Source organism: Polyodon spathula, chromosome 24, assembly GCF_017654505.1.
Source record: "Polyodon spathula isolate WHYD16114869_AA chromosome 24, ASM1765450v1, whole genome shotgun sequence".
Classification (NCBI taxonomy): Eukaryota; Metazoa; Chordata; class Actinopteri; order Acipenseriformes; family Polyodontidae; genus Polyodon; species Polyodon spathula.
In genome coordinates, this window is record NC_054557.1 from 15,007,446 (window position 1) to 15,033,584 (window position 26,139).

Sequence of the window (26,139 nt, forward strand, 5' to 3'; positions counted from 1 at the left end):
TTGCATTTTTACAAAAACAGTTTATTGAATTATTAACAACTGTACATAACCTTCAATGATCACAAAGTTTGCTACATACTTTGGTGTAAGTTTGAGACAGTAAGACTATCAGTATAACACACCCCCCCCCCCCCCCCCCCGCCTTTGAATTTATTTAAACAAAACAGGCAATTAAAAAAAAAAAAAGTTAGATTTAAAAATGTAATTTTAAAACTTCGAAATTGCCAACTTTTTGTCTTATTTATATATATTTAAAAAAAAAAAAAATCACTAACTGTCATTCAAACCAACACAAAACACTTAAGCACAAAAAAAATGTGTTTCCTGTTGAGGAAATGAAGGATTTGTTGGGTTTTTGTAGAGGGACTTGATTTCTATACATTTGAGTGCACAGAAGCCAATGCACTTCCTTTGGACTGCACAGCTAGTCTAGCTGTCCCATTCAAGCCATGGCGAGGAGGGCATTGCTGTTCATCAACGGAACTTCTAATCAACACCTCCGCAGATAAACTCCAGCACGGATATCGGAATCAGATCCATCTCCTGAGCCCTACAATAGGTTTGTCACAGCAAACTGCCCAGAGTTCAGTGCAAGTGACCGCATGCTTTAACCCGTCTGCACAACCCCTCCAGACTCTGCAGATAACTCCAGGACATCTCACCTTGGGCGTGTCCATACTAGGACAATGTGATCATTGAAACAGGATTTTTTATTAATTAAAAGCACAGTGTAAAACTTGAAATTGAGGCAATTCTGGCAGAAAACAAAAAACAATTCAAAAGAAAAATAAAAAGGTAGACAGAAGCTTCAAACTGAACCCAGCAAAACAAAGTGTGACTGGAGTTTGTGTGTTAGTTTTGTTGTTTAGAATATCTTCAATGAAAGAAAAACACTTTGTTAGTAAGCGTATAACAAGCCTAGGTTGTTAAACCACAGTTCATGACAATATCAAAAAATAAAAAATAAAAAAAGTGTAATTCGTTTTTTTATTTTCACATATTAGCTTCCTGAGCCAAATTCAGTATCCTTTCCTTCAATGCTGCTTCACAAAAGCAGGGAGGTGCTCAGCTGAGACTATTCAGTGTCAAAGGGGATCCATGTTGTGTCTGAAACAAGCACATCTTTACCGCTTCCTTCAGCTCCAGTACAAAACAGATAAAAGAACAAGGTTTCAGAACTTCAGCCTTAGCAGAACAAACGAAACAGCCTCCACCATCCGTCACCAGTGAATACCAAAGTACAGCAGACACAAAAAAAAAAAAAAACCACACACACCACTAGTGTACCATGACAGGTAAATATATAAACACGTTTCTGTTTTATTACTCCATTATTTACACTTTTCACAGGTCTTCTAGGAGCACGGCCAAGTGTCAAACATGAAGCTCTGCTCCACGGTCACATTAAGGAAATTTCCTCCCGTAAAAAATATTCAACAATCCCAAGACAGACGATATTTACTCGTACTGTGGAGTAGGAACTCGGGTCAGTAACTGGCAAATGAGCTGCTGTGCAGGGGGCTCCATCCAGACCCTCCAAAAAAAACTCTTAGAGAGCATGAACAACCCTGTGTAGTCCATAGCCAGGAAAGACACCAGAACGATCCAGAGATAGCCACAAAAAAGCAAGTCCTGGGGCCACGTCTCTGCGTGTCACAGTCCGCCCCACTAAACATTCCATTTGGTGTTAAAGGGGAGGGGCCACCCCCCCTCAAGCCACAGGTGGACAAGTCTCTGCAAGGTCCTTCACCTTCAGTTTAGTAGATCACTTCATAAACTGTTGCCTTCTTGTCACCAGAGCCTGTTACGATGTACTTGTCGTCAGCTGAAATGTCGCAACTTAAGACGGACGATGATTCCTTAGACTGAGAAAAGAGTGAAATACATAAATAAGTCTCCAAGATTAAAAATGTTCCCAACTTATTGCATTACACGGTTTTGAGGAGCCTTACCAACTGCACACATTACATTTTTGAAATTGTGTTAATTTTAGGTTTCAAGGAAAAATTTCATAAAAAAAAAAAAAAAAAAAAAAAAACAGTAGGTCAGTAATTCAGTAAGGTCTAAATGTCTCTCTTTAATATCAACTTTCCAGTCCTACAACCAAGGTTGATGTCATTTTCTAAACACAATGACCTTCTTACCTGGAATATGCTGGCCCCGTAAGGGGTCCTCCATGCGTTGAGAAGGTTGTCTTTGCCAGTGCTGACAAACCATTTACCTTTAAAAGCACAAAAATACTAGAAATTAGTACTCCCAGGAAAAATAAAAAAAAGCTCAATTAAATAGTTGTATATTTAAAAGCACTTCAAAATGAAAATTTGAGATCGTGCAGGTTTACTACACAGTCTGAATTGCTTTTGTATTCGTTTAATGCTGTACCATTTCAAATTAAAATAAGGTATGTTTTGTACACCATCACAGACAAACAGAGAAGTGACCCACAGTTTGAGTCCAATTGCTTGCGCAGTATGAAAGCCAGAGTGCCGTATGGAGAGAGGCTTACCACAGTAGGCGAATTTGAGGGACAGCACGCAGCTCTCATGCAGGTGGAGCTGATATTTGTCTGGTTTGGTGTGGTGCAGGACCTCCACGTTGCTGCTCTCCATTCCCACAGCCAGCCACTCTCCAGTCGGGCAGTAACCCAGAGAGAAGATCTGATCAGGGGGACATAGGCAAGCAGATCAGATACAGCTATGGCTCTCTAATGAAGCATGTTTATAATAATAAACCCATATTCCAATAAAGCCACAGTGTTACTTATTAACAGAACAGTCTTACACAGGAAAGGAGAGTTAAACTCTGAACATGTTTTAATACATTTAATTAATTGGAAAAATGATAAGATGCAGAAGTGCTTGCTGTTTTATATTTGATTCTAAGCTTCAAAACAAGCGCTCTTTGACATGGCCTCACAAGGCCCGGTGAGAAGGGGCTGAGCCATGTTTACCTGCGAGGTGAAGTCATGCTGCTGCAGCTGTCGACCCTCTCGCAGGTCCCAGGAGCGAACTGTATTGTCCAGGCCACCTGTCCAGAGCTTTGTGCCGTCGTGAGAAATATCAATACAGCTCGCGCCATCTGTGTGTCCCTGGAACTGCCTGCAGAGAGAAAAAGCGGTGTTCGAGTTACAGTAAAACACAAACATAAAACCGTAAGGCGGAGCGACAAATTCCAGCTTCTGTGCACTGCTGTATGCATTCGGGGGGGGGGGGGGGTGGAGGTGTTCATTACAATCCACAATCAAGAGACTGTTTTCAATTTATCTGGAAACATAGTAAATATAACCAACAGAACCAATAACTATGAAGAAAACCAGCGCATGGTTCAGTTTGAAGAAAATGCTGAACACATTCAGCTGGCACAGCAAAGAACGGGCATGGACTGTAAAAACATGCTCCACTTCAACCCTGGCCCTCGCATCACCTCCAAGAACACACTGAACAAGGCATGCTTTAAAAACCAACAGGTGAGTCACAGTGAAGCCTCACCTGACCAGGGTCTGGTTGTGCAGGTCCCACACTGCGATGTTGCCATCGCTGCAGCAGGAGAAGCACACCTTGGCGTCGGGGCTGATAGCCAGAGCATAGCAGGCAGGGGCGGAGGAGGTCAGCTCAGCCTTGATGCGTGGGGTCGGAGATGCCAGGTCCCAGATAGTCAGCGTGCTCGCCTCCCCACCGACGATCAACGTCCGCCCGTCCGGCAGCAGCTTACACGAGCGGATGTAGTTATCACGGTTCTGCAAGAAAGAGGGGAGATGACGAGACCGCGAGAGTCAGCCTCTTAATAGCAGAGAATTTCTCCTCTTTAAAAGAAGATCAATAGTACAGGGCTTTTAAAAGACAATTTAAATGACCACGACCGTCGATATCAGGACTTAAGAGGCGTTTTTAATGCAATTAAAATTCAACTGCTCTTCCTTATAGACTGCAGGAGGGTTACAAATAAACTTCCAAAAACGACTTGTAGGACTTTTGATCAGAAAACATTAGCATCGCAGTCTTATGCATTTATCATGTGCCAATAGAGGAATTAAGAAATTGTTTTGTTATTGAGAAACTACCCTTACAATGGTCCTCATTTAGATACAGTGTGCAGATTTAAAACCAAATACAAGCGACGTGAATAAGATCAGAAGAAATAGCAACCACACAAACGTTATACGGACTACAAACAGTGACAGCAAGTGCGATGTAAGCATCACGCAGTGTAAAGAACTAGTGTTTTGCTGCATTAGGTGCAATTCACCAAGGAGCATCCCTGATACACTGGTGCTATAAAACAAGGGCTTCTTGGCAAAAAGGATTTTCAAAAGGGCCACACAACAGCACACATTTGATTTATTCTCAAATCTACATGCCAGTTGGACCTTAAAAAGGGAGAGATTTCCACTCTCAAGGTACAACAGATGTCAGCCTTCAGATGTCTCCTGATCCCAGGGGTGTGTCGCTCGCTGGCTGGCTCACTCACCAGGCAGTCGAGCTGGGAGATGGGGCTCTTGCTACCCGGCTGGCTGATGTCCCAGATCTTGACGCAGCCCTTGCCGCCGGTGTAGACATGGCGCGTTGGGTTGCTGATGGTGACGGCGCACACCACCTCGCCGTGGCTCAGCGTGTTGATCTGCCGGGCGTGGCGCGGGATGCCGGGGCCAATGAGAGCGTCCGGGGGAAAGGGCACCGGCTGCATCTGCCCGTCCGCACTCACGTGGAACGAGTACGCTCTGGAGAAAAGAAATAAACAAACAGGTTCTTCAGCACTCGCTACAAACAACACTGAACCACTTTTACCAGCCACGAAAGACACAGGGCTATGTTAGCTTAAATCAAGAATGAACAAGCAGGGACAACCTTGAACTCCAGTAATATAACCCTCAATGCATGGGCAGTTCACTGTAAAACTGAGTAATTCATAAAACCAACTCACGGTTTTCCTCCAGAGATGGAAGAGAGGCTGGCAGGGAGTCCCGGTCTCATGTGACTGTGTGGGTCAAAGCCACCCTGCAAAAGAAATGGGTTGTTAGAGCATATTTACCAGCAGTATCCAATTGAGAATGAGGTACCTGTAACAACGTCAAAAATAAATAATCAGAATTGTACATACTGATTGAGGTAAGCTGAAGCCGAGGTTACTGTTAAGATCATTAAACTCACCATGGGGCGGCCGTAGGCAGCTGCAGCTGCAGCGGCGGCGCTCATCTGTGGGGAGATGTTATGGAGCCCAGCGTACACCCCCGGGCTCGTCAGGGAGCCGTTCATCTCATGGTGTCCCATCATGGCGAAGGGGCTGGCATAGGGACCGGCGATGGAGAGGGGAGTCCGTAATGCTGGAGCTGCAAGAACAAGACAGGAGAAAACTAGTGAGCAAACTGCATACCAGCCTCTAGAAACGCCTTTAGAATGAAGGTCGACCAGGAACAGAGTCTACATAATACTTCTATTTGCTTGAATGTCATCTATTGATGTAGGGTTTGGAAACGGTGACATATAAGAATTTCCACTTTTTTTTTTTTGTTTGTTTTTGAGAGGGCGTACCTAGTGACTCCATGCCAGGCATCTTCCCTGGCAGCGGCCGCAGTCCCGGGGTGGAGCTAGTGCCCGGGGTGGGGGCGTCGTTTCGCGGAGTTGGTGTGTTGGACTTCAAACCAGGGGTTGAAGACTTGTCATTCTAGTAGGGTAAAGAAGAAACATGAAATATTACCGACGACTGCAGAGATTCAACATGACAGTATGTATTTGACTGCGCAGCTGGCATAGAACTACATAGAGTGGAGTTCTGAGATACAGTTATTATCACATGAGTGATCCACTCAATACAACACACAGGCGCTTTTGGCAACCGATTTCCAAGCAAAAATACAGGCAGTCAAAACGAAGACCTACATGGACCAGGTCTTTGGTTTTGGAGGAAGGCGTGCTGCTGGAGGAAGCGACGGAGGCGGGGCTGTTGGGACCTTCCTTCTTGCTCATCGTCCGCGATTTGTCCAGACCGTTCTCCGGCGGCGAGTGGGCAGGGCTGACGCGGGGGGTGGCTGGATCCTGGACAAGATACATCACAGAAGAGAGGTTTGCATATAGAAAGCGTTGCACGTTGCATTTCAGTCCTGCCAAATGCCAACACTCTCCCACCAACTTTAATACCAGGAAAAGGTTGAAAGCCAGGAAATCTTTCTGCGCTCACCTCATTGGAGACATCAACCACCAAGTCATCACTCTTGTCGCCATCACTGTCCTGCAATGAAAGCAGTGGAAAGTGAAGTCAGTACAGACTGTGTGCATACGACTGGACGAATGAGCTAGCAAAATCACCCAATGAGGTGGATTAATCCTAAAACAGTCAGAATACGTGTTGCAAAGGAAGAAAACATTAAAAATGCAACATTAATAGAATTTAGACACCACTGCATTAAAGGACACCCCTTACAAGGTTCTGTTGTGTTTTTTCCGTTCCTAAAAGGCGTATTCCTGTGACTCACATATCTGCTCATGCTGTCCTTCTCCTCCACTTTCCTCTTCTTGGAGTCGATGCTGTAGTCCGAGGAGCCGCGGTGTTTCTCACTCGCAGCGCGCAGGCTGTCCGACGGGGACACCGAATTATTCTGAAAAAATAAAATCAGGATTAATAAAAGAAGAAAAATCCACGGTGACGCCAATTTATGAGAACAGCCATCGCTGGAACTCTGGAGCCCAGAGCCCGGATCACATCTCATGCTAGAAATTCACCTTGCACACAGCAACAGTGCTGACCCGCTAATGTGTAACAGACACACACTAAATAATAAAACAACTAATTAAAAAAAAAAAAAAATAATAATAATAATAATCAAAGCATGCTGATGTATACAAGACGAAGGGATGTAAAACACGTTACACCCCATGCAAATAACGTTATTTAAAACAAACAAAAAAACACACACACACACACACACACACACACACACCCACACCTGATGGGTTGACAGACTTTTTAAATCAACAAAATATTACGAAAAAAAAAAAAAAAAAAAAAAGTGTACACAGTATTCGTTTAGCAAGTTCAAATTAGGGTCAGGATGCAAAACAAAACAACCACAAATGTTGCTAATGCAAACCTGTTAGCAAAAAATCCCTTGGAGGGACTGATCTGGTAACAGACAGCAGAGTACAGGCACTGAGCAGTCTGCGTTTGGAGCCAGCCGAGTTCAGGCACTGGGCAGTCTGCGTTTGGAGCCAGCCGAGTTCAGGCACTGGGCAGTCTGCGTTTGGAGCCATCGCAGATGAGAAAGGGGCAGACTGATTGCCGGCCTGATACAGAACCCAGGGTGGCCTTCTGAAGGCAGCAGGGCTTGACTGGAATGCTGCAGAGTTGCTCTGGGATGGTTACCTAGCTCTGTGCCGCCAGTGTAAAACACATGGTGGTTGATACACATACCCACATGCACACAGAATGCTCCTTCACACCAGATTTTAAATTAAATATAAAACTAAGTGACATGAAGTGTAATTTGACTGATACTACAGACTGACCAACCCCTAGAGCTCCTGTAGATATAGATACACAGTAGTATAACAGATGTACTAGAGCACCCCATCGCTTCTGTTTGCATATGAAATCAAACCACTGGAACTGAACGTCATGAAAAATTGTAAAAATAAGCAAATTAGTGATTATCTGCTTTAATTGATGACTTTAATAGGCCACAGATACAATTCATTTAAAATAGCAACGGAAAAGAAACACAGCCACTAATGGTAAAATGCAGCAGACTTTTTAGAAGTTCTTTAAGATGCTTAATTAAAGCAAAGTGGTCTAACATTTTCACACACAAGTGCCTACTGTTTCTATATCACTGACTACTGACCAAAATCTGTTTTTAAGTGTTAAGGAGTTACAAAATAAAACAAAGTGTGAAATCTCTGTATTATCGGCAGTCAGTATGTAAATATCCAAACCCACTCCCTCAAAGAAAGCAAGCCTGTGCTCCTGAGCACCCACTGAGAAGAGCAGGACAACACCACAGCCTTTCTTCTCAGGTCAGGCAAGCTTAAAAAGGCTGCCGCTGCTAACACAGGATTGTGCGGGCCCTTAGAGGCATGGATCCATTTCAGAGTCCAGCCAGCACACTTCATACTTATTCATTGGGTTTGGTAGCCATGAAGGAGAAAAGAAATTAACAAGCACATCAATAAATAAAATGACCACTGCGATCACGTCTCTTAGCAACCCCAAAATCAGCCTGCAGTGGAAATATTTGCACGGTTCGTCTCAGCATACGGATAGCAATGGGAAGCTTCAGCTGGGACAGCACTGGCTCCTAATCTGCATTCGGCTCATAAGACACGTTTGTGTAGGCTTTTCACCCCTCCCCCCGCCCCACTGTCGGGGGCCCTTTTGTACGCAACAGAGCTCCCTTTCGTTCAAAAACAATGGAAGGACCCAGGCAAGAAAAGTTCAAGCACTTTTGAAGTAGTTTCCAGGCAGTCTTATTTATTCCGAGAAAGGGAACAGACTAAACTAGTCTGCCTGGCATCTTAGCTCCGATCCCAAATGCAGTCTCAATGCTGCTATTGTTCAGAAGTATCAAAACAGGACAAGCTGCCTACGTGTGAATCAAGCCGGATGGTTAGTGCCCAGCTGATTGTGAGACTGGTTAACTATCTGACCTTGGGAAAGTCCTGCTTTACTCGACTCATAAAACAAAGTCACCGCCAGTGACCCAGGTTAACAGGGCAGTGCGATCGGGAACAAAATAGCTCTGCTGCTAATCACTGAAGGATTTTTATTCCTTCAGCCTTGACTGCACTCATTCATGAGGCTCGCTCAATTGAAACACAATCTTAAAAGACCCAGTGCAATCCATCATGAAGATTTAAACCAGTCTAATAAACTGCTCACAAGGCCAGAAAATGAACCGAGCAAAACAATTCCCAATTTGTATTCATAAATATTTACCAGGAACAGAGGTGAGGGGGGTGTCAGGTGTGGGGGGAGCAGAGCGGAAGAGAAACAGGAGTCAAAGTCCATTTTAATTATGATGAAATAAGAGAAGTGCTAATCTCCAGCCAGTGATCTCAAATGCAATTTTCTACCTGGATTAGAATGCACAAGCTTATACTTCAATCCTCCAGATTCACCCATATTTTAAATGGATTTTTAGCACAAAAGGGTTTTCATGCAAGCTAGCTGTGTTCAGGGTATGACAATCCGACTGTGTACTTGCTGCTGAACTTAACTAGGAAGCTTTTTATACAAAACACACTCAAACACACGAGTGAATAAATCTGCATGCACTCCCAGTTAAAAAAGAAAAGACTTCTGGTTACACTTACCGTACTGGATTCTCTCTCTTTTACCAATGGGATCGCGAGTGGCAGGTGAAAGGATGATTGACCAGGAAAGAAAAAAAGAGAAACAGGAAAGTGAATATCCACGTATCGCATGCGGAACGATTTACACAGTTAACATAGCTCACCTGCTTTTCCATATCCCCGTCGGTCACGGCTTTATAAAAACTTGAAGGTGTGTGCAATACAGAATGCTGACTACTACTTGAAAACTAATCTAATCTTACACAATACTTACTGCCAGGAAAACAATATATACATTTAATAGAGTTACACATCCTCTAGACAACCATTAACATACCTTACATTTTAATTAATAAACCATGCACAGGTGGGCAGTTTCACAAGCATGAGCAAGCAAAAGTCTAAACCGCTTCGGCCAAGCTACTGAGCAAAGGGTAGAGTGCGCCCCGTGCCCGCCGCGCTCCTCCCTCCTCCCCTAATGCAATGCATCGTCAGCTCCTCACCTCTGTGGTCCAACTCGTGGTGGTTCTTCTCGTCCTTGACCGGCAGGTGGGCCTGGCTGCCGAGAGCTCCCAGGGCGAGCAGGCCGGCGCCCGAACCCGGGACCGAGGGGATGCCAGGAGGCTGGAGACCCGAGGGGTGGGGGGGCATCTGGATGGGGGGCCCATGAGCCGCGTGCGAGAGGTGCTGTGCCTGGAGCTGCTGCTGCTGTGAACAAAACAGACGACAAGTGGGTTGGGGGCCGAACAACAGGACAAAAAGCAGAGCGGTTAATAAAAGAAACACAAAATGCTTTATATATAAAAATAAAAAAACACCAAAGTGATCCAATCCTATGGGAATTTAAGCCTACTGAAGCTGTAATTGTGTGGAATTAATTGAACACAATATGACATTTACATTTTCTACTGGACAGTAAAAATGCCTAAAAATAATAAATGAAAGAAATTGTAAATGTTTTCTTTTTTTTAAGCAAATAATAAAAACAAGCAGCAGCTGTTACGAGCCAATCAAGTGGCCACTCAACCAGCAGCTTTAACAAACTGGCAGATGATAAACCTGTCTATACTGACATCAATATTTTACACTTAACTCCTGTCTGACTTCAAAAAAACAGATGGGACTTAAAAGGCACTGTGTGTGGAAATGAGTACAGTTTACAGTAAGGTTAAATATTACTTGATGGCCCTACCAAAAAGGACATTCGTTATTTATTACCATCTACAAGGATGTTCAATTGTTTACACGGCATTGTGGGATGAGCTTTTACTTCTGTCCAGGCTTGGTTTTGTTTCTTTAGGGACACTGAACAACTTGTATTATTTATTTGAATTAAAAATATATATATATATGAACATATAAACAATGCCATGTTCTTGTAATCCAGACAAGCTTTGCTCATTTAATAAACAGTCACTTAGGAAGGGGTCATCACGCTGATCTCATTTCACGAGTGGCAGCCCTTGATTCAGTATGAAGAACGATGTTTAATGAGGGACGGAATATGCAAAACAGACATTAAAATACCAAGATGCTTAATTATGAAGCCGGAATCAAACTCTACCTAATTCCAATTAAAAACATACATCACAGCTATTCTCTTCTCCTCGTTCCTAATGATGCTTGTGTCCTTGTGCATTTTAATTTAAAAAAATAAAATCCCACCAAAACTCAGGGGTCGCTATTTAGAAACATGTGAAAGGTCAAAAATAGTTGTGTTCCTGTGAATCTTGCTTTGCGCTTGCTTTTGAACAGGGTGCACGGTCCATTGGACTCCAAGCGTAAGGGGTGTGTAGAGAGCTTGCTGCGGTAGCTAGAAATGAAAAACAAACCCTCCACAAGACTACATGCCCACGCGAAGCACAGATCTGGAAGGACAGAGCAGCTTTAAGAAGGATAAAGTGCACAAAACACAAACTTTTCTCTAACATCAACACAGCATCTAAAAAAAAAATATAAAAAAAAAACACACACTTTGGCAGATTTGCCTCCATGTCTAAATTTCAAGTTTGTACAGAACATTAACTACATACATAGAGTAGAGGAATCAGAAATAGATGTCGCGTTGAAATGTGCAGGTGCCCTATGCTCGGTTGCGCATTAGTGTATGCAAAGGAGAGCCGTTAACTTGTGGAAGTGAAATACTCAAACTTCCTTTCCTACCACAGAAACATTTAAATACATGTTCAGAGAACAAACTCCCAAATCCATGTTCACTTTAATATTTAATGCCAAGGAGTCTCCGTTTAGTGTAAAAGGGAATCAAATACTTTCATTGACAAAAAAAAAAACAAAACAAAAAAACCCACGCAGTCTGCGCTCCACTACTGGGAAGATAAATAATTAATCACAGCAAACTCACAATACTCAGTATAGATTCTACCAACCAAGAAGCTTTTCATTAAACAAATTATTTGGCCTTGGCTTTCAGAAACAGTTTAATATTTAGAGTCAACGATCCGACACAAAGATACGTGACAGGCTGAGTGGTCGATTAACAACCGAATAAAAAATGACTCAAAAAAATACCACTAAATAGAAATAAATACCACTAAATAGTGCCCAACGCATTGTAAGGCTGTTAGTTGATTTAACCATTCATCACATTACTGAACACGCCACTTACAGTAGTTCAGTAAGGGAGACAAATTACTTCTAGGATAACCAGCCTTTGGGCTTGCTAGCATAGCTAGAGTGAGCTACTGGGCTGGCCGTTGTTGCATTGCAATAACAATCCAGACCACATTAGCAAAAGCGTAGCACAGAGCCAGTTACTTTTACTTTACTTTACTTTCCTATCCAGTTTGAATCGGGTGTTTCCTTTGGCATTCAACTCCTGCTTGTTTATCAAAACAGAAAATGAATTGAAGTTCCAGAAACAAGTTCACAGTTTATTAAAATGCAACCTCATTTATCTGCTGTACTTGATAACAAGACCAAAGTACACGGCAGCAGAAATGTTTCAGCTGTCTGGAACACTTGGGTGTAAATTTGGAAGACAGGGCAAGTCATTTCTTGATTAATGTCTCATATTACCTGCTCCAGTGGGCAAGTAAGCTGCAATGTACCCAGGGTATAATCTCCCATCACACAGCACTGAGTCATTTTAGTATGGACTTTACTGTACAAAAACGATGCAATGTTTAGACAACTCCCAATTTAAAAGGCTAAAAGGAAACCAGAATGGCTCAAACTAAACAATGAAAAGCAAGTTACCCACTGGCATCGTTACTGCTTAAAACCCATAGCCTAGTCCCAGAGCAAGACGACTGCTGCACACTGTGGTTGAAGTGGTAATAAAAACAATACTTGGGATTGGTTTTAGGGAGAGTGAGACGCAGTATAAAATGTATTATACACCATGTCCTCAATAAACCTTCTACCGCAAGGTCAGGAAACATGAAGTTCTGGGTTAGTTACGACTCCTTAGCCAGTTTCAAGTATGTGTTACACTTCCTCTTCTGGAGGGAAAGAATAAAAAAGAATGCTGCAGCTTAAGGACAAACCCATTCACAGAGGCCAACAAGTGAATTCCTCCCACTGGTAGTCTCCAATTTAATTACAGGAATAAAGCAATACAACATCCATCCATCAGTCAAAAAAAAAAAAAAATCTTTTCTAAAGAAATCAAACTGCGTACACCCTAACAATTACCCCAGTCCCCCTTGGATTAAAAGGGGGTCTACAATAAAACAAAATGAAAAAGGAGGCTCCTCCAACACCACGCCCCCACCCCTACACTGCGGTTCATTTAACAGATGCTGGCTTTTTTTTTTTTTTTTCAGCGAAGCACCTCTGACCGGAGCAGACGGGGCAGGCTAACTCTATTATCAGTTCCCCCTTCTCTGCCCCTGGGGGTGAGGTGGGTGTGATCTCCTGCCATCTCTCTCCAACACAAAGCAAAGCCACACAAAACGAAACGGCTGACTGCCCAGGCCTCCTTTGCGAATGTGCAGCCAGGCACGGAGCCCTCAGTTGAGATGCCCCTTGATTGACCATAATTCCTTCCTTGTGAGGAGGCCTGGTCAGGCGAGACCGGTGAATGGCTGTCTGTTTAATGATGGGCCCCGGCGACAGTTGCATTCAGCCAGATTTGAGGAAGCAATTACCCTGAAAATGGGGAGGGGGGTTAGGGTCACAGTCCTCGCTCATTTGCCTTAATTGAATTCCAATATCTGCCTGCAGCTGCACTGACCCGACTAAAGCTTCCCCAACGACTGCTTAAAAGAAGCTAATCAAAGCAGGACCTCTTTATTCTCTCACAGCTTTGAAGAGTTTTCTTTCTCTCAGAACAGAATGGATTTTATCAGGCAAAAAATGACATGATCGAGAGTTGTGTGTTTTTCTTTTTAAACTTTGCTCGGGGGGTGGGGGAGACTACTTGGTTGGAACACATTTGAAATGTGAGGCAATGAAAGTAATCCTTTTCATTTTGGGAAATGTACTTTTGGTGGTCCAAGAGGCACTGCGAGCGGTTTCGTCCCGTCTTTATTCTCACAGCTAAATACGTCAGCAATAACGGATGAACTAGGAGACTCAGTGCTCTTACCCAATTAAAGCGACACAAATCCTGTATGTGTTATCAGTACAAGCTCCTGATCTGAGGAGCCTTACACAAACACCTCAAGGTTCCGCCTGCTGACATGAAACGAGCGGCAGCCACGGTAGATTATACAATTATAGGAGGCTTGAAATCATCAGTGCCATGTGAAGACGACATGTAATGAATAACTAAATACAGCAAAAAAAAAAAAATATCCCACACAATTAATGCATGACGATAAAAATAAAACACATCATTGCAAAAGTTAAATGAATAAACATTTCACAGGAGTCAAATCTGCACACACAAGACGTCAAAGGGAGGACACACTACATTGTACCAAATGGACAGAAACAAACAGAAGCAATGGGTTTGATCTGCAATGGTTTTTGATCTGCAATGGCTACAAGGCTATCTGTCTTCCACCTTCAGGAGGACAAAGAGGCTGTTCTTTAGCACGTCCCCCTCGGACTGTAGTCCACTACCCTGTAGGGCTGAATGCAGACAGGCAATGCACTCAAATAAAAACAGCAGCAGTAGGAATACTTTGTTTTGAGTCCCCACACTGCTTAAACTAATAACAGGATTGGTAGCACTTGTCCCTTGAGCCTTGCAGTGAGCAGATTTGCCCCTGGCTGTGGTAAAATGATAGGAATAAGAGGGGTATACACACGGTGAGAGGCAGATTGGGAAGTCCACGTACCCCGATGATGGCATTCAGCTCGGTCATGGTCACCTGCTTGGCACGCTCAACAGCCTGTGCAACCTGCTGTTGGTGCTGAGAGAGAGAGAGAGAGAAAGAGGAGGGTTAATGCACACTCTACAAGGACAAGCACAGTCACATAGCCTGGATGGAATGCTTTTAATATCCTGCTCACTAAGTATTCCAGCAACACTGCGGATTAAAAAGAAAGACCCGCCAGGATGATTGTGGGGAAGCATAGCCTTCAAGTCGTCTTGGATAAAGGAGTCTGCTAAATAAACTAATAATAATAATAATAATAATAATCGTAATAATAATAAGCGCTGCGCGACATGGATATCGTTCCCACAAGCGTTTTCTGCTGCAGTAGTTAATCAGTCGTTTACTGTTTCAATGCCCTTTTGAATTTGTACTTTACAACAATTCTCACACAGTAATACAGTATATTGGTGTATAATATCAATACACTATGAATAGATAATACAATGCTTTCACAGTAAATCCATTTCATTTTACACACCGCTATGCCACAATTAATTTGACACATTGCAATTCAATTTTTAAAAACGGATTAAAGAAATGAATCAATTCTTACCTCTTGTGACAGAAAAGGCATGATTTGAGCCAAAATTGCATTGAGTCTTTTTGCAATCTCAGTCTAAGAGAGGGGGAAAAAAGACATTGTAAAAACGACTGCCAAGTTAACAAGTCAGTGCTAAGGATCATGTTTTACAAAGATGAAAAATGACCAGTGTTATTGCAATTCTGGATGCCTGCATTGTGTCGGTAAAACATGAACGATTCGACAGCAAGCAATTATAAAACAATCAAAAAAAAAAAACAACAAAAACTACATCAAATCTTGCTCTGTCCAACTCTGCCTATTTAAATTAAATTAATTTTAGGTTCAAAATGATGTCCAATAAGACTTCTCTAATTTCAAACATCTACCAAAATGTAATCTTCAGCTGTATCACCCAAGAGCATCAGCAACGACATTCTAATGGAATAAGGCTAAAAATGTAATGTATTTAATAGGGATGGGTCAGTGTAGTCAAATACACGAAAATGAAAAACTATTTGAATAGCAAATTACATATTTGAGTACATGAAAAATATGCAGCTACTAGTATTAGCAAACTTTTCTTTTCAAACACTGACGCTTGACAAGTGTTCAGAATCGGTATTAAACCCTGCCACTTCATGTGAATGAGACTAGCATATTAAAAACGCAAGGACCCTAATCAATCATGCAATGCTTGCAACAGCTAAATTCTACAGTAAACGTATTCTGTTTGAAATCCTTGCCAATTGTGTTGCCATGTTTTCAGCTAATGTGAACAGATCTCCTGCTTGAGTTCCCCTGTAATGACTGCACACCGCCGCTGTTGCCAGGCAGTCGTGAAACAGCTTCTAGGAGCACGGCACCAGCTAACTTTAAATTTGTAAACAAAAAAAATGCTAAGCAGAAGTTTTTTGGTTTTTTTTTTTCTTTTTAAACTGTGGAAACATCTACAGTTGACTTTCAGTGAATGAATGGAGTAACGTCAACATTTGCACTGACCACTAAAAGTACAACCAGGTGTATTCATTGTTTTTAAACACTTAACAGGCTATTGAACAAAGAACTCTCATCTTGGACATTGTTTGTACACTTCGTGAACCCGGCCAGCTCCCCCAAAGAGTGAACTTAAACTTTCGTGGCTTACACTTTTTATGCTGTCTGCTGTAGTACATATTTGCCTTTTATTCTTTATTTCGGGTATTCGAACACACCAAAATCTAGACAAGATTCAGAACTGGGCAGACACATGGCAAATGACATTTAATAGAGAAAAGTGTAAGGTACTGCACGCAGGAAATAAAAATGTACATTATAAATATCATATGGGAGATACTGAAATTGGAGAAGGAATCTATGAAAAAGACCTAGGAGTTTTTGTTGACTCAGAAATGTCTTCATCTAGACAATGTGGGGAAGCTATAAAAAAGGCTAACAAGATGCTCGGATACATTGTGAAAAGTGTTGAATTTAAATCAAGGGAAGTAATGTTAAAACTGTACAGTGCGATAGTAAGATCTCATCTTGAATATTGTGTGCAGTTCTGGTCACCTTGCTATAAAAAAGATATTGCTGCTCTAGAAAGAGTGCAAAGAAGAGCGATGTCATATGCAGACAGGCTAAAAGAATTTAATCTGTTCAGTCTTGAACAAAGAAGACTACGTGGCGACCTAATTCAAGCATTCAAAATTCTAAAAGGTATTGACAGTGTCGACCCAAGGGACTTTTTCAGCCTGAAAAAAGAAACAAGGACCAGGGGTCACAAATGGAGTTTAGAAAAAGGGGCATTCAGAACAGAAAATAGGAGACACTTTTTTACACAGAGAATTGTGAGGGTCTGGAATCAACTCCCCAGTAATGTTGTTGAAGCTGACACCCTGGGATCCTTCAAGAAGCTGCTTGATGAGATTTTGGGATCAATAAGCTACTAACAACCAAACGAGCAAGATGGGCCGAATGGCCTCCTCTCGTTTGTAAACTTTCTTATGTTCTTATGTTCTTAAAATGTTGCCCCCCGTGTATTTGAACAGAAATCCCTAGCAGAACGGGAACCTCGATCAGAGACTGGAAGCCAGTTTATAACAACAGAAACCCACACTAAGTTATATCACACACACACAAACACACACACACAGAGTAATCTCAGGTCTACTGGCTTCATTATTAGATACGCTCAACTCTGCAGAAAAAAAGTAATTTTAGGAAGCGTTTGCATCATTTATTATCGTAACAAATAAATGCCTTGGAGCTTTGTAGCAATAACCGCACATGTTTTATTAAAACACTCAATACTCAGGAACTCTGACAAGTCCTGTACGTTTGGCTTGTTAAAAGAATACACCAGCAAACCTTGAAAGGAAGCGAGGAAAGACAAAATGCACACCTTGAACACTAAACCTTTATAAAAAAAAAAAAAAAAAAAAAAAAAGGACTTTGGTTTCCAGTTAAAACCTGCCTTTCGTGAACCGTAGTTTCAAGCACAGTGAAGCAGCCCTAAGATTGAGCTTCTGCACAGGCGTATTGATTCAAGAACACAGAACTAGAGCTCTATTCAACATCTCAACCTCTAAAAGAGATGTATGAACCTGTAGGGAGCTGGATCGGCCTCTTGCTTTAGGGTTTTGGTTGACCCTCTGAGGGAAGAAGTCAGATTTCTCAAACTATCCTTTGAGGTGGAATGACCTCTGACACCAGGGCAATCGCTCAAACAGTGCCCACTGAGCATGCTCCTGACGGTTCCAGAACACGGAATGCTAAAGCAGCTTGTTACAATGAACAATAGGATTGAGGTGGGGTTTCAAACAATAGCACAGCTAAAGCCCTCATGCTTGTACACTTGAACAAAAAAGCATGCTTTCTGCAATTCATATAGTTATTCAATAGGTAACTCGTTAAGTAAACACACACAATGATAAGCCTTAGCACACTGCTTTTGTAATATATATATAATATTATATATTATATATATATATATATATATATATATAATATATATATATATATATATATATATATATATATATATATATATATATATATATATATACATATATAATTAATACAGGATTAGTTTTTTGGTCTATTGTCATGTTTCTTTCTATATTACAGCTGTCTGCAGTTTTAAATTTAATAATATTGCACAGGCCTGCAATATTAAAATGTGTACGGTGTTCCCCTGCCCCTTGTTATCTATGCAGTAAATATCACTTAATTCAAGTACACTTAGTGGATCTTCCTTCAAAACAGGACAGAACTACAAAACAAACAATTCTGATGGAAGACAAGTTGTGTTAGTCTATGCCAGGCTGCATCAGCCTGTGAAAGCATCACTGTCTAAAGAAGAAACAGGGGCGACTTGAATGATGAATCACACCCTCTCTGTAACACTGCCCATTCATCAAGGGCTACGAGAGCCATCATCACCCTCCCCAAACCACCGCTTGGCAATCCCAGCCAACACCCCCCCACCCTCCCCTTTCAGGTTGCCATAGCAACACCAACACCAACAGCCCTATCTTGTTGTAATCATTATGTAGATTGTGCCTTTAGTTGACCGTAACAGGCTATAAAATCACATTACGTGCACAGAGGCAGGTCATTAAATTTAATTTTTGGGCTGTCGATCAGATCAGCTCCACGAATTAATGGTGGATAAGGGAGGGGGGGCGACTGCTGGACTAATAAGGCTACAAATCTTCCCGTTCTCACAACCGCCCACCCCCACAAGTACTGTACACAGACAAAAAGAATCCCTCAGAAGATCCTCATCACAGAGACTAGATACAGTGGTGCTGAAATATTTAAATAAATAAAACAAAATATTAGCCAGATAAGTAAACGTTACGATTTGTAAAAATGGCATATATATTTATGAAAAATATTCCTGCAATAGGAGGGAGAGAGACCAGACTAACAGCTTAAAGGATACGCATACACTTAACTGTACGGTTCAGAATTGGAAAAGGGGATTTGTTATAACCCAGCCCCCCATTCAATGTAATCTTCTCAGCCCAGGTGTGTAAAAGCCTCTTGCTGGGGGCAGTTGGATCGAGGGATTACTGTGGAGAGAAGGCAAGCCTTACAGACTTGAACCCTCTGGGACCAAGCGGTCCAACAATGAACAGTACGCTAACAAAACCCCCGCGAGCCAGTGAAGAAGCAGGCTAGCTGGCAGGCAGCTTCACAGGGAGGAGAGTTCAAACTCAAACCCTCTCAAGTTAGCCAGGGCCGGTGAAGGGTTAAGCAGCTGCAGCAGGGAAAGGAAACAAACACCATAAACCAGGAGCCAACATACTAATAAACACACCAACCAAGCTGCCAGCCTTGGTGAGGAGCCATTCATACAACAAAAAAGAAACCTCCAACAGAATGGGTTCACTGTGCAATCTTACTTGTAGCACTTCAATGTCATGCAATAGAAGCTACAGCCAGGAAAGACAAAGGCCTGTCTGATACTCAACACCAAATAGAAAAAATAAAACAAAAAGGAAACACTGTCTATACAGAATGTGTGCAATTCAATACCTACCGTCAATTGAAATCAACTCTACACAGACACTGGTATGGTAACAAGGCAATTAAGACTGCTGGCTGGCATTCAGCAGAGCATGAGGTCCGATTACCAGAAGCAGTTGGCATCCTAGCCATCCTACGGTCAAGCCGAAATAAACCGCCCTCAAAGCACATCCTGTTTAGTCTAGCTTAGTGGGGAAAAGACCTAGAATGCGGTGAATACACTCCACTGACCACCAAGTACCAGTACTACTGCTTTAAAGAGGAATCAATTGAGAAGGCTTTGTTTTCCCCAAATGAAAGAGCTGTGGTATTGTACAGTCTTCAATTTTAGTTTTGTTTGTAGTCAAAGGAGGAGAAAAAACATAAGTCTTTAAACATTTAGCAGCAGGCTTTCTGGCCTTTCACATGCGTTTATTCTTCTGGAGTTCCTGTGGCAACCTAGAGATCAAAAAATGCACAGAGACGCTCCTGAAGCCCTGCATTCTGACGGAGAGCGAACTCATCCAGGTACGTCAGCAGCACACAGAAATAGGATATTGTCACTTTAAGCAAATGAAAACAAGGCCCTTGAGCCGCGTGGTTTGCGCTCTGGTACACAGTGACAGGTACTTTGAGCTGTCTAGCACCGCTTCAAGAGCGCTCTTAAACCAGCCTGTCAATGGTATGTTGAAAGCTATTTGCCTGTTGCTATCAGCATTAGCAAAGTGGAGAGAGACACTGATGAGTATTAAATTTGCAGGAAAACAACCGGTAATTGTAGCTGTGAGGCGCTTGGCTCCAGGGGCACAAACAACGCTAATCACCCTGCAGTTACTGGTGCTAGGGTCAGCTGGGAGAGTGGGGGAGAGGGGGGCTTCTGGCTGCCAGTTAGCAGTCAGTGGGCAGCAAGTAGCAGCATTCATGCACAACACAACACCCAAATTTATCCTCTTCAGTTTGCCTTCTAGGGTCTGTAATTCACTCTCTATTTTGGCACAAATGTCTGTCCGGAAGCAGGCAAACACAACAACATGTGATAAATCAAACACTACATATCTGATTTTAAAAAGGGACGTCTAGAACTGACAGTACCGGAAATCAAAAGATTGCTGGGATAAGAACAATACCACCTAGGAGGGCGTGATCACTGCTCCCTCGTTCTCCACAAAGGAGCATGTTTCACCTGTTCTACAAAAAGCCGTCTGTAAATTCTGGCTCCCAGACAAGTGCAAGCATTATAACCGTGGCACTCACTCCTGGAATGCTATATAAATAATGCATGTGAACAAGCTTTACTACAGCTAAAGACCCTGCTACTTGTGTATGCTATATAACTGCAGGTATGAGTGAACGCTTTGAAGAGGTTAATAAACAAACACTATTCCATGTACATGAAGCCACATGATCTCCTGTAATATCTGAATTAATAGACTATTTATCAGCAGCACACACCACGTCATTGAAACAGTGCTGTGCAGAGGGAGTCCAAGCTGCGGTGCAATGAGCGGCGGCAATTGAAAGTGTCGACTGACAAAACACAACCGCAGTTCTATTCCTGTCAAAACAAATATTCAAAAAAGCTGTAAAACCCCACCACCCAATTCACAGTCAGGGCTCCGCTTCCCACTCGCATTGCAAATGTAGGGACCCACTGCCTAGCAGCTGAGCCAGTCCAGACTTTAAAAATCACATCATGCGATTATACAGGACACAACAATAAAGGATCAGAGGAGGGGGAAAAAAAATGGAATTGCTCAAAATGCTCTCTCTCAATTTTTTTTTATCCCCTCCCTCCATAGATCTAACTGGAAAAGATCGCACTTGTCTGTGCTGGATAATCTGCCCCAAGCCTGCATGAACCCCTTTCATCAGGTCTGGGTGATGAGCCATGAGTCACTGTTTATCCCAAGCAGATGTAATCATAAACGCTCAGGTCTGGACGGCTGGACTCGTGCACGAATAATTCAAGTGTTTCAGTGCACCCAATTGTGTTAATGATAAAACAGTCAACCGCTAAAAAGGGTCAGCTGATAAGCTTGATTATTCTGGAGCACTCCTCCTTCCACAGCATGCACATAAACACATATGTTGCGTCTCTATTAGTGGTTCGGGGTTGTGCAGTATAAGCAGCACACTGATCCGAGCGCATCACGTCTAGTGGCCTAGGAGAGAGACGTCTGGCAGAATGTCACACACCACCGCAGATGAATCAGGCACTCACAATTTAGCAGAATATTAATCCAGCCATACCTAGAATAGGTTTGGCTTGATCACATTAAAAACCCATAATGAGCTTGTTGTATAAATTGCCCTCCTTGGATAAGTGCATGTGGGCGGCTGCATTGGAACACCTTCAGTATAACATTCAGGCTCAGCTCTCAGGTATTCATTTCAGTGCGCTGAGGCCATTTTTGAAAGACGTGAAGCTCTTAAGGAGAAAACCAAGGAGCATTTCTTTTTATTCAAATGTTTCTCTTGTTTCTGGTAACTATGTGCAGTGTGATAACTGCAGAGATAAAGCAGTTCAAACACCGCTGACAAAAACACCTTTTTTTTTTAAATAAATGAGGCAGAGGACACAAACTGCAAACTCCACATGAAATATCCTGACCTTCGATTTCTCTCACTCAGGTGTTGTCTTAGCAATCAGACACTGGTTATTATAACATGGCATGTACAGGCAGGTTTCATTCCAAGCATGCAGATCCCTTTCTTTAATCTAGCTAGGCAATCATTTCCTTCTTAAACCAAAACAAAAAAACACACACTACAAGTCAGACTGCCTTCCCAGTATCACACCAATTATCATCATTGCTGTGTTTTGCTACAGGGCTGGACCCATAAACTGAGGCAGCAAGAACAAATCTGCTATTCACGATAACTGCAAGTTCATTTCGTGGAGTTTGAAGCGTTGCATGCCTTCCCTGCAGGTTTGCGACCTTTAATCTTAAAGATAGGACACCACATTCCATGGCAAGCCTTCATTCTTTTTAAATCTTTTTTTTTGGTTTGTTGGTGATCTACATCTGTTTATCTGTTTTATAGGCAATATATTAATGTCACCTTGTGTCACACAAATTATCTTTGTTATTGTAAATCATCTCGTGGCACTAAAAAACAAAATCATGATGCTAAACTTTACCGGTTACTTACTAAACTTTGCAAAGGTATTCACAACCCTAAAAGAATCCAACATTAGATTTTAGACAGAATGACATTTTTTTGTTTTCTTGGCTTAAAGCAGACAAAAATAATGGAAAATACAACCATCTTATTTCAAAGCCACTTTCAGTTAAACACATGTGGGTTACTGTTGCAGTACGTACCTGTTTGTGCATTTCAATATTCAGTCCGTAAGACATTTCATAGTACTGAAACAGAAGAGGTGATAAATGCACAGATTAAAAATAACTCAGCATTTGTTGATTGTGCCAAGCCAGAGCTAAACAAAAAAATGAGAAGTTACAAAGTCACATGAACATGCACTACCTTCAGCAACCCTTCTGCAACACTAAGCTAATGTTTTAGAGGCATATACACAGTCCAAGACAGGGAAGTTTTAAATAACAAGGATTTAGACCACATTTGTAACAAACTGTTTATTCAAAAGGACTTCTCTTGCTAAATACAATTCTGAACCCATTTCATGTCACCAGGGCAAAACAGGGGGATAAAAAAACATTAAACAAGGTGTCTCTTAAGCAAAACACATGTTTGTGTGTTGTCTTTTTACCCCACCCCCAACTCAAAAGAGTTCACAAAATGTGTTCAAGCGATTGAGCTTTAAAAAGGTCACAATCTTAAAAGCAGTTAACCCCCTCTCAGAGTTCTGATTCTAGTCCCGCCCCACGCACTGTCACCCCTAATACTAGGAGTGACAGTTCTTCAGGTAAGAAATAGCAGACATCTCTTAACACACAAAGCCTCTGTAAATCAGCAGGATGGATGTACTACTGCAATAGCCTGTAATCGGACACTTTTACAGCGTGTTGTTTTCTGTCTGCTCCAAGCCAGGGGGCTGTTTATTTAACCTCCTTCTTCAGTTTACTCATAACAAGGTTCCACATGCAAGTGGTAGCTACAGCAAAATACAACAGGACTTAGTATGCATTTGGCAGAAGAGCAGTATTGCAGGTTATAGATTAAGCATAGCATGTCCTGGTGACTTTTTTGCATGGAATGAATAAGCACTGTATTTAATTGCTATGCAATTAGCCATTATTGAAGTGTTAATAAGAAATCAATAGATATGCAATAGTAAATGTAACCCACAGTACTGTTCCCCAACTTAAACACTTACACAGATACCTTTGTTGGAAGAGGAAGCTACCAAGAAGTCTAAGTATACCTATGGAACATATTGCAATGGTAAATACACACATGCACCCCTATTGCATATCTATTGGCTGTTCATTAGCATGTAGCTTGTAATGGGTAATTGCAGAACAAACGCACACTAGACAGACAGGCTGTGATTACACTATAAAAATGAAAAGGCAACCCAGTAAATCCTCTGATCTACACTGTTGAAGTGCACGCATAACAAGCAGGGATTGATGCAAGAGAATGAACAGCAGAAAAGACTCTTACCATAACATAGTGACGCTGCATTTCTGTCTTCTCATTAGCCAGCTTATCATACTCCACCTTCAGACTAGACAAAAAGAAACAGGGTGTCCCTTTTCATCCTTCACTACACACTGTGCGCACTTCCAGGACTTAACCCAGTGTGTGCCAGTGTCCCATACAGGTGCAACCAATAACTAATGGATCATGGTACTCAATAACCCAAATTAACCCTACCCCCCCCGCCCCCGTTTAAACGGCATTCTTCTGTATGCATTACAGGTAATGTGTCAATACAATCAATGGGTTGCTATTTGTTTTCTTTTGTTTATTTATTCATGTGTTTGTTTGTTTATTTTTACCTGTGATACTGGGCTTGCAGAAACTGAAACTCGTCTTTAATCCTGTCGCACGATTCCGCAACAGTGAATTTAAAACCTGGCTGACCAGGCTGATGGGGTGCCTAAAAAATAAAAATCAATCAATCAATGAACTAAAAAAAAAAAAAAAAAAACACAATCATTTAACAATGTAGAATTTGTATAACACTGCTGAGCTGGCGGTTCACAGCCCCACATTAAGACGCGTTCACGCAGTAGGTTAGCTATCTCTTTTGTAAAAAGCCGCATTTCGGGCGGTTAGACACTATTGCAAGGTTAGACACTCTTTTTTTTCTTTTTTATAATGTGCGGTGGAGCGCACAGCGGCAATCACAAACTAGCATAACAGCAACACCTACAGATCACATCGGCGCTGTGCTCGACTGCCAGCAATCCAGACTGCACTTCAAAACAATGCGCACTGGGCATCTGGGGAATGCGTGTGCAATCTGCAATTTCAACCTATAGTGAGGATATTAAACTCGAGTTTAACTGGAAACGAAACCACATCACTGTTGTTATCACTTCAAACAACGCTGGTGATCCGTTACATTTGTCAATTTCAAAAAAAGCGCATCACTTTAATGTTATTTTCGATTTTAAAAGGTACGTGCATCACACTTACCGGGTGTCGACCCTGAGGATACATCTTCAGAAATGTACCCCTTTTTCCGAGGAAATGCCGTAATAATCCAAGATGTGAGTTGAATTGTTCCTGAACCCCTCCCAAAGGCACCGACTGGAACAAAGCGGTCCCTGGCTGAGGTTAAGTAAATATTTGAACCAGGAGGATTTCGGCTTTCAGGAGTCTCAGTTACGGAAACCAAAAGTTATCTTTACCCCCTTTCACCAAAAAACCAAAAAAAGATACCACAGAACGTCGATCAGATTCAAATGGAGTGTACAAACAACGCTTTACATCTGAAACGGCGCTCAGCATCTGATCTCGCAATCAAAAATCGGATTTATTTCTTCTGCTCAGTTTTGGAATTCTGAATTAATTTTCACCTTGTTCCAGAAATCCTGGTTTTGAGATAAAATAATAAATTCACTCACAGAGATGATGAGATATGCGTTCACAGCACACCACCTTACTCGCTCCCGTCGGATGTATGTGCTGAATTGATAGATCTCTTTGCAGCGATAGTATAAACGGACAACAACAAAAAATGCAAAGACGCCCGAAACGCACACCGTCCTCGTTGTGTCGAATCGGTTGTCCAAGAATTCAAAGCGACAGAACGAGGTTCCTCAAGACTTGCAAATCTTCCAAATTTTTTTTTTAAACGATTAAGATCAAGAGTTCACCAGAGATTAAACACAAAACACAACATCTCCGTTCTGGCGTTGCTAGCTATTGTGGCTTTAGCTGCATCTGTCTGGACGCAGGATTCAACCATCGCTTTGGACTGAACCCGTGCACACTCGGAACACCTCAAACCGGGCTGATCTGTGAGAATCGCCCTGCAGCGTCGATGAGAGCGATCTTCCAGATCTGAACAGGATAAAGCCCTTTTAAAGTTTGATGTCGTTCAGTAACCGCTTGCGATCGCCCTTCCCCGTCTCTGAAGCGCACAGGTCTGCTGCACCGCACACACGCAGCATAGTGA

The 26,139-nt window shown here is 42.1% G+C and overlaps 1 protein-coding gene across 7 annotated transcripts; it reads right to left on the minus strand.

Annotated features, from left to right (window-relative positions):
* LOC121298952 (transducin-like enhancer protein 3-B) lies at window positions 1–26,139 on the minus strand. 7 transcript variants are annotated; one of them, XM_041226322.1, is made up of 20 exons: window positions 25,155–26,139; window positions 24,512–24,612; window positions 24,174–24,237; window positions 22,910–22,954; window positions 15,123–15,185; window positions 14,528–14,602; window positions 9,785–9,986; window positions 9,303–9,319; window positions 6,470–6,592; window positions 6,175–6,225; window positions 5,877–6,032; window positions 5,529–5,661; window positions 5,148–5,326; window positions 4,921–4,994; window positions 4,468–4,717; window positions 3,489–3,736; window positions 2,951–3,098; window positions 2,507–2,657; window positions 2,145–2,221; window positions 1–1,865 (listed from the first exon to the last, which is right to left on the minus strand). In XM_041226322.1, the coding sequence occupies exons 1-20, from the start codon at window positions 25,176–25,178 to the stop codon at window positions 1,758–1,760; spliced, it is 2,289 nt and encodes a 762-aa protein (XP_041082256.1). In that variant the 5' UTR covers window positions 25,179–26,139; the 3' UTR covers window positions 1–1,757. The 7 variants fall into 7 exon arrangements, with proteins under 7 accessions (XP_041082256.1, XP_041082253.1, XP_041082255.1 ...); XM_041226319.1 differs by having other exon boundaries at window positions 9,303–9,364; XM_041226321.1 differs by having other exon boundaries at window positions 9,785–9,989.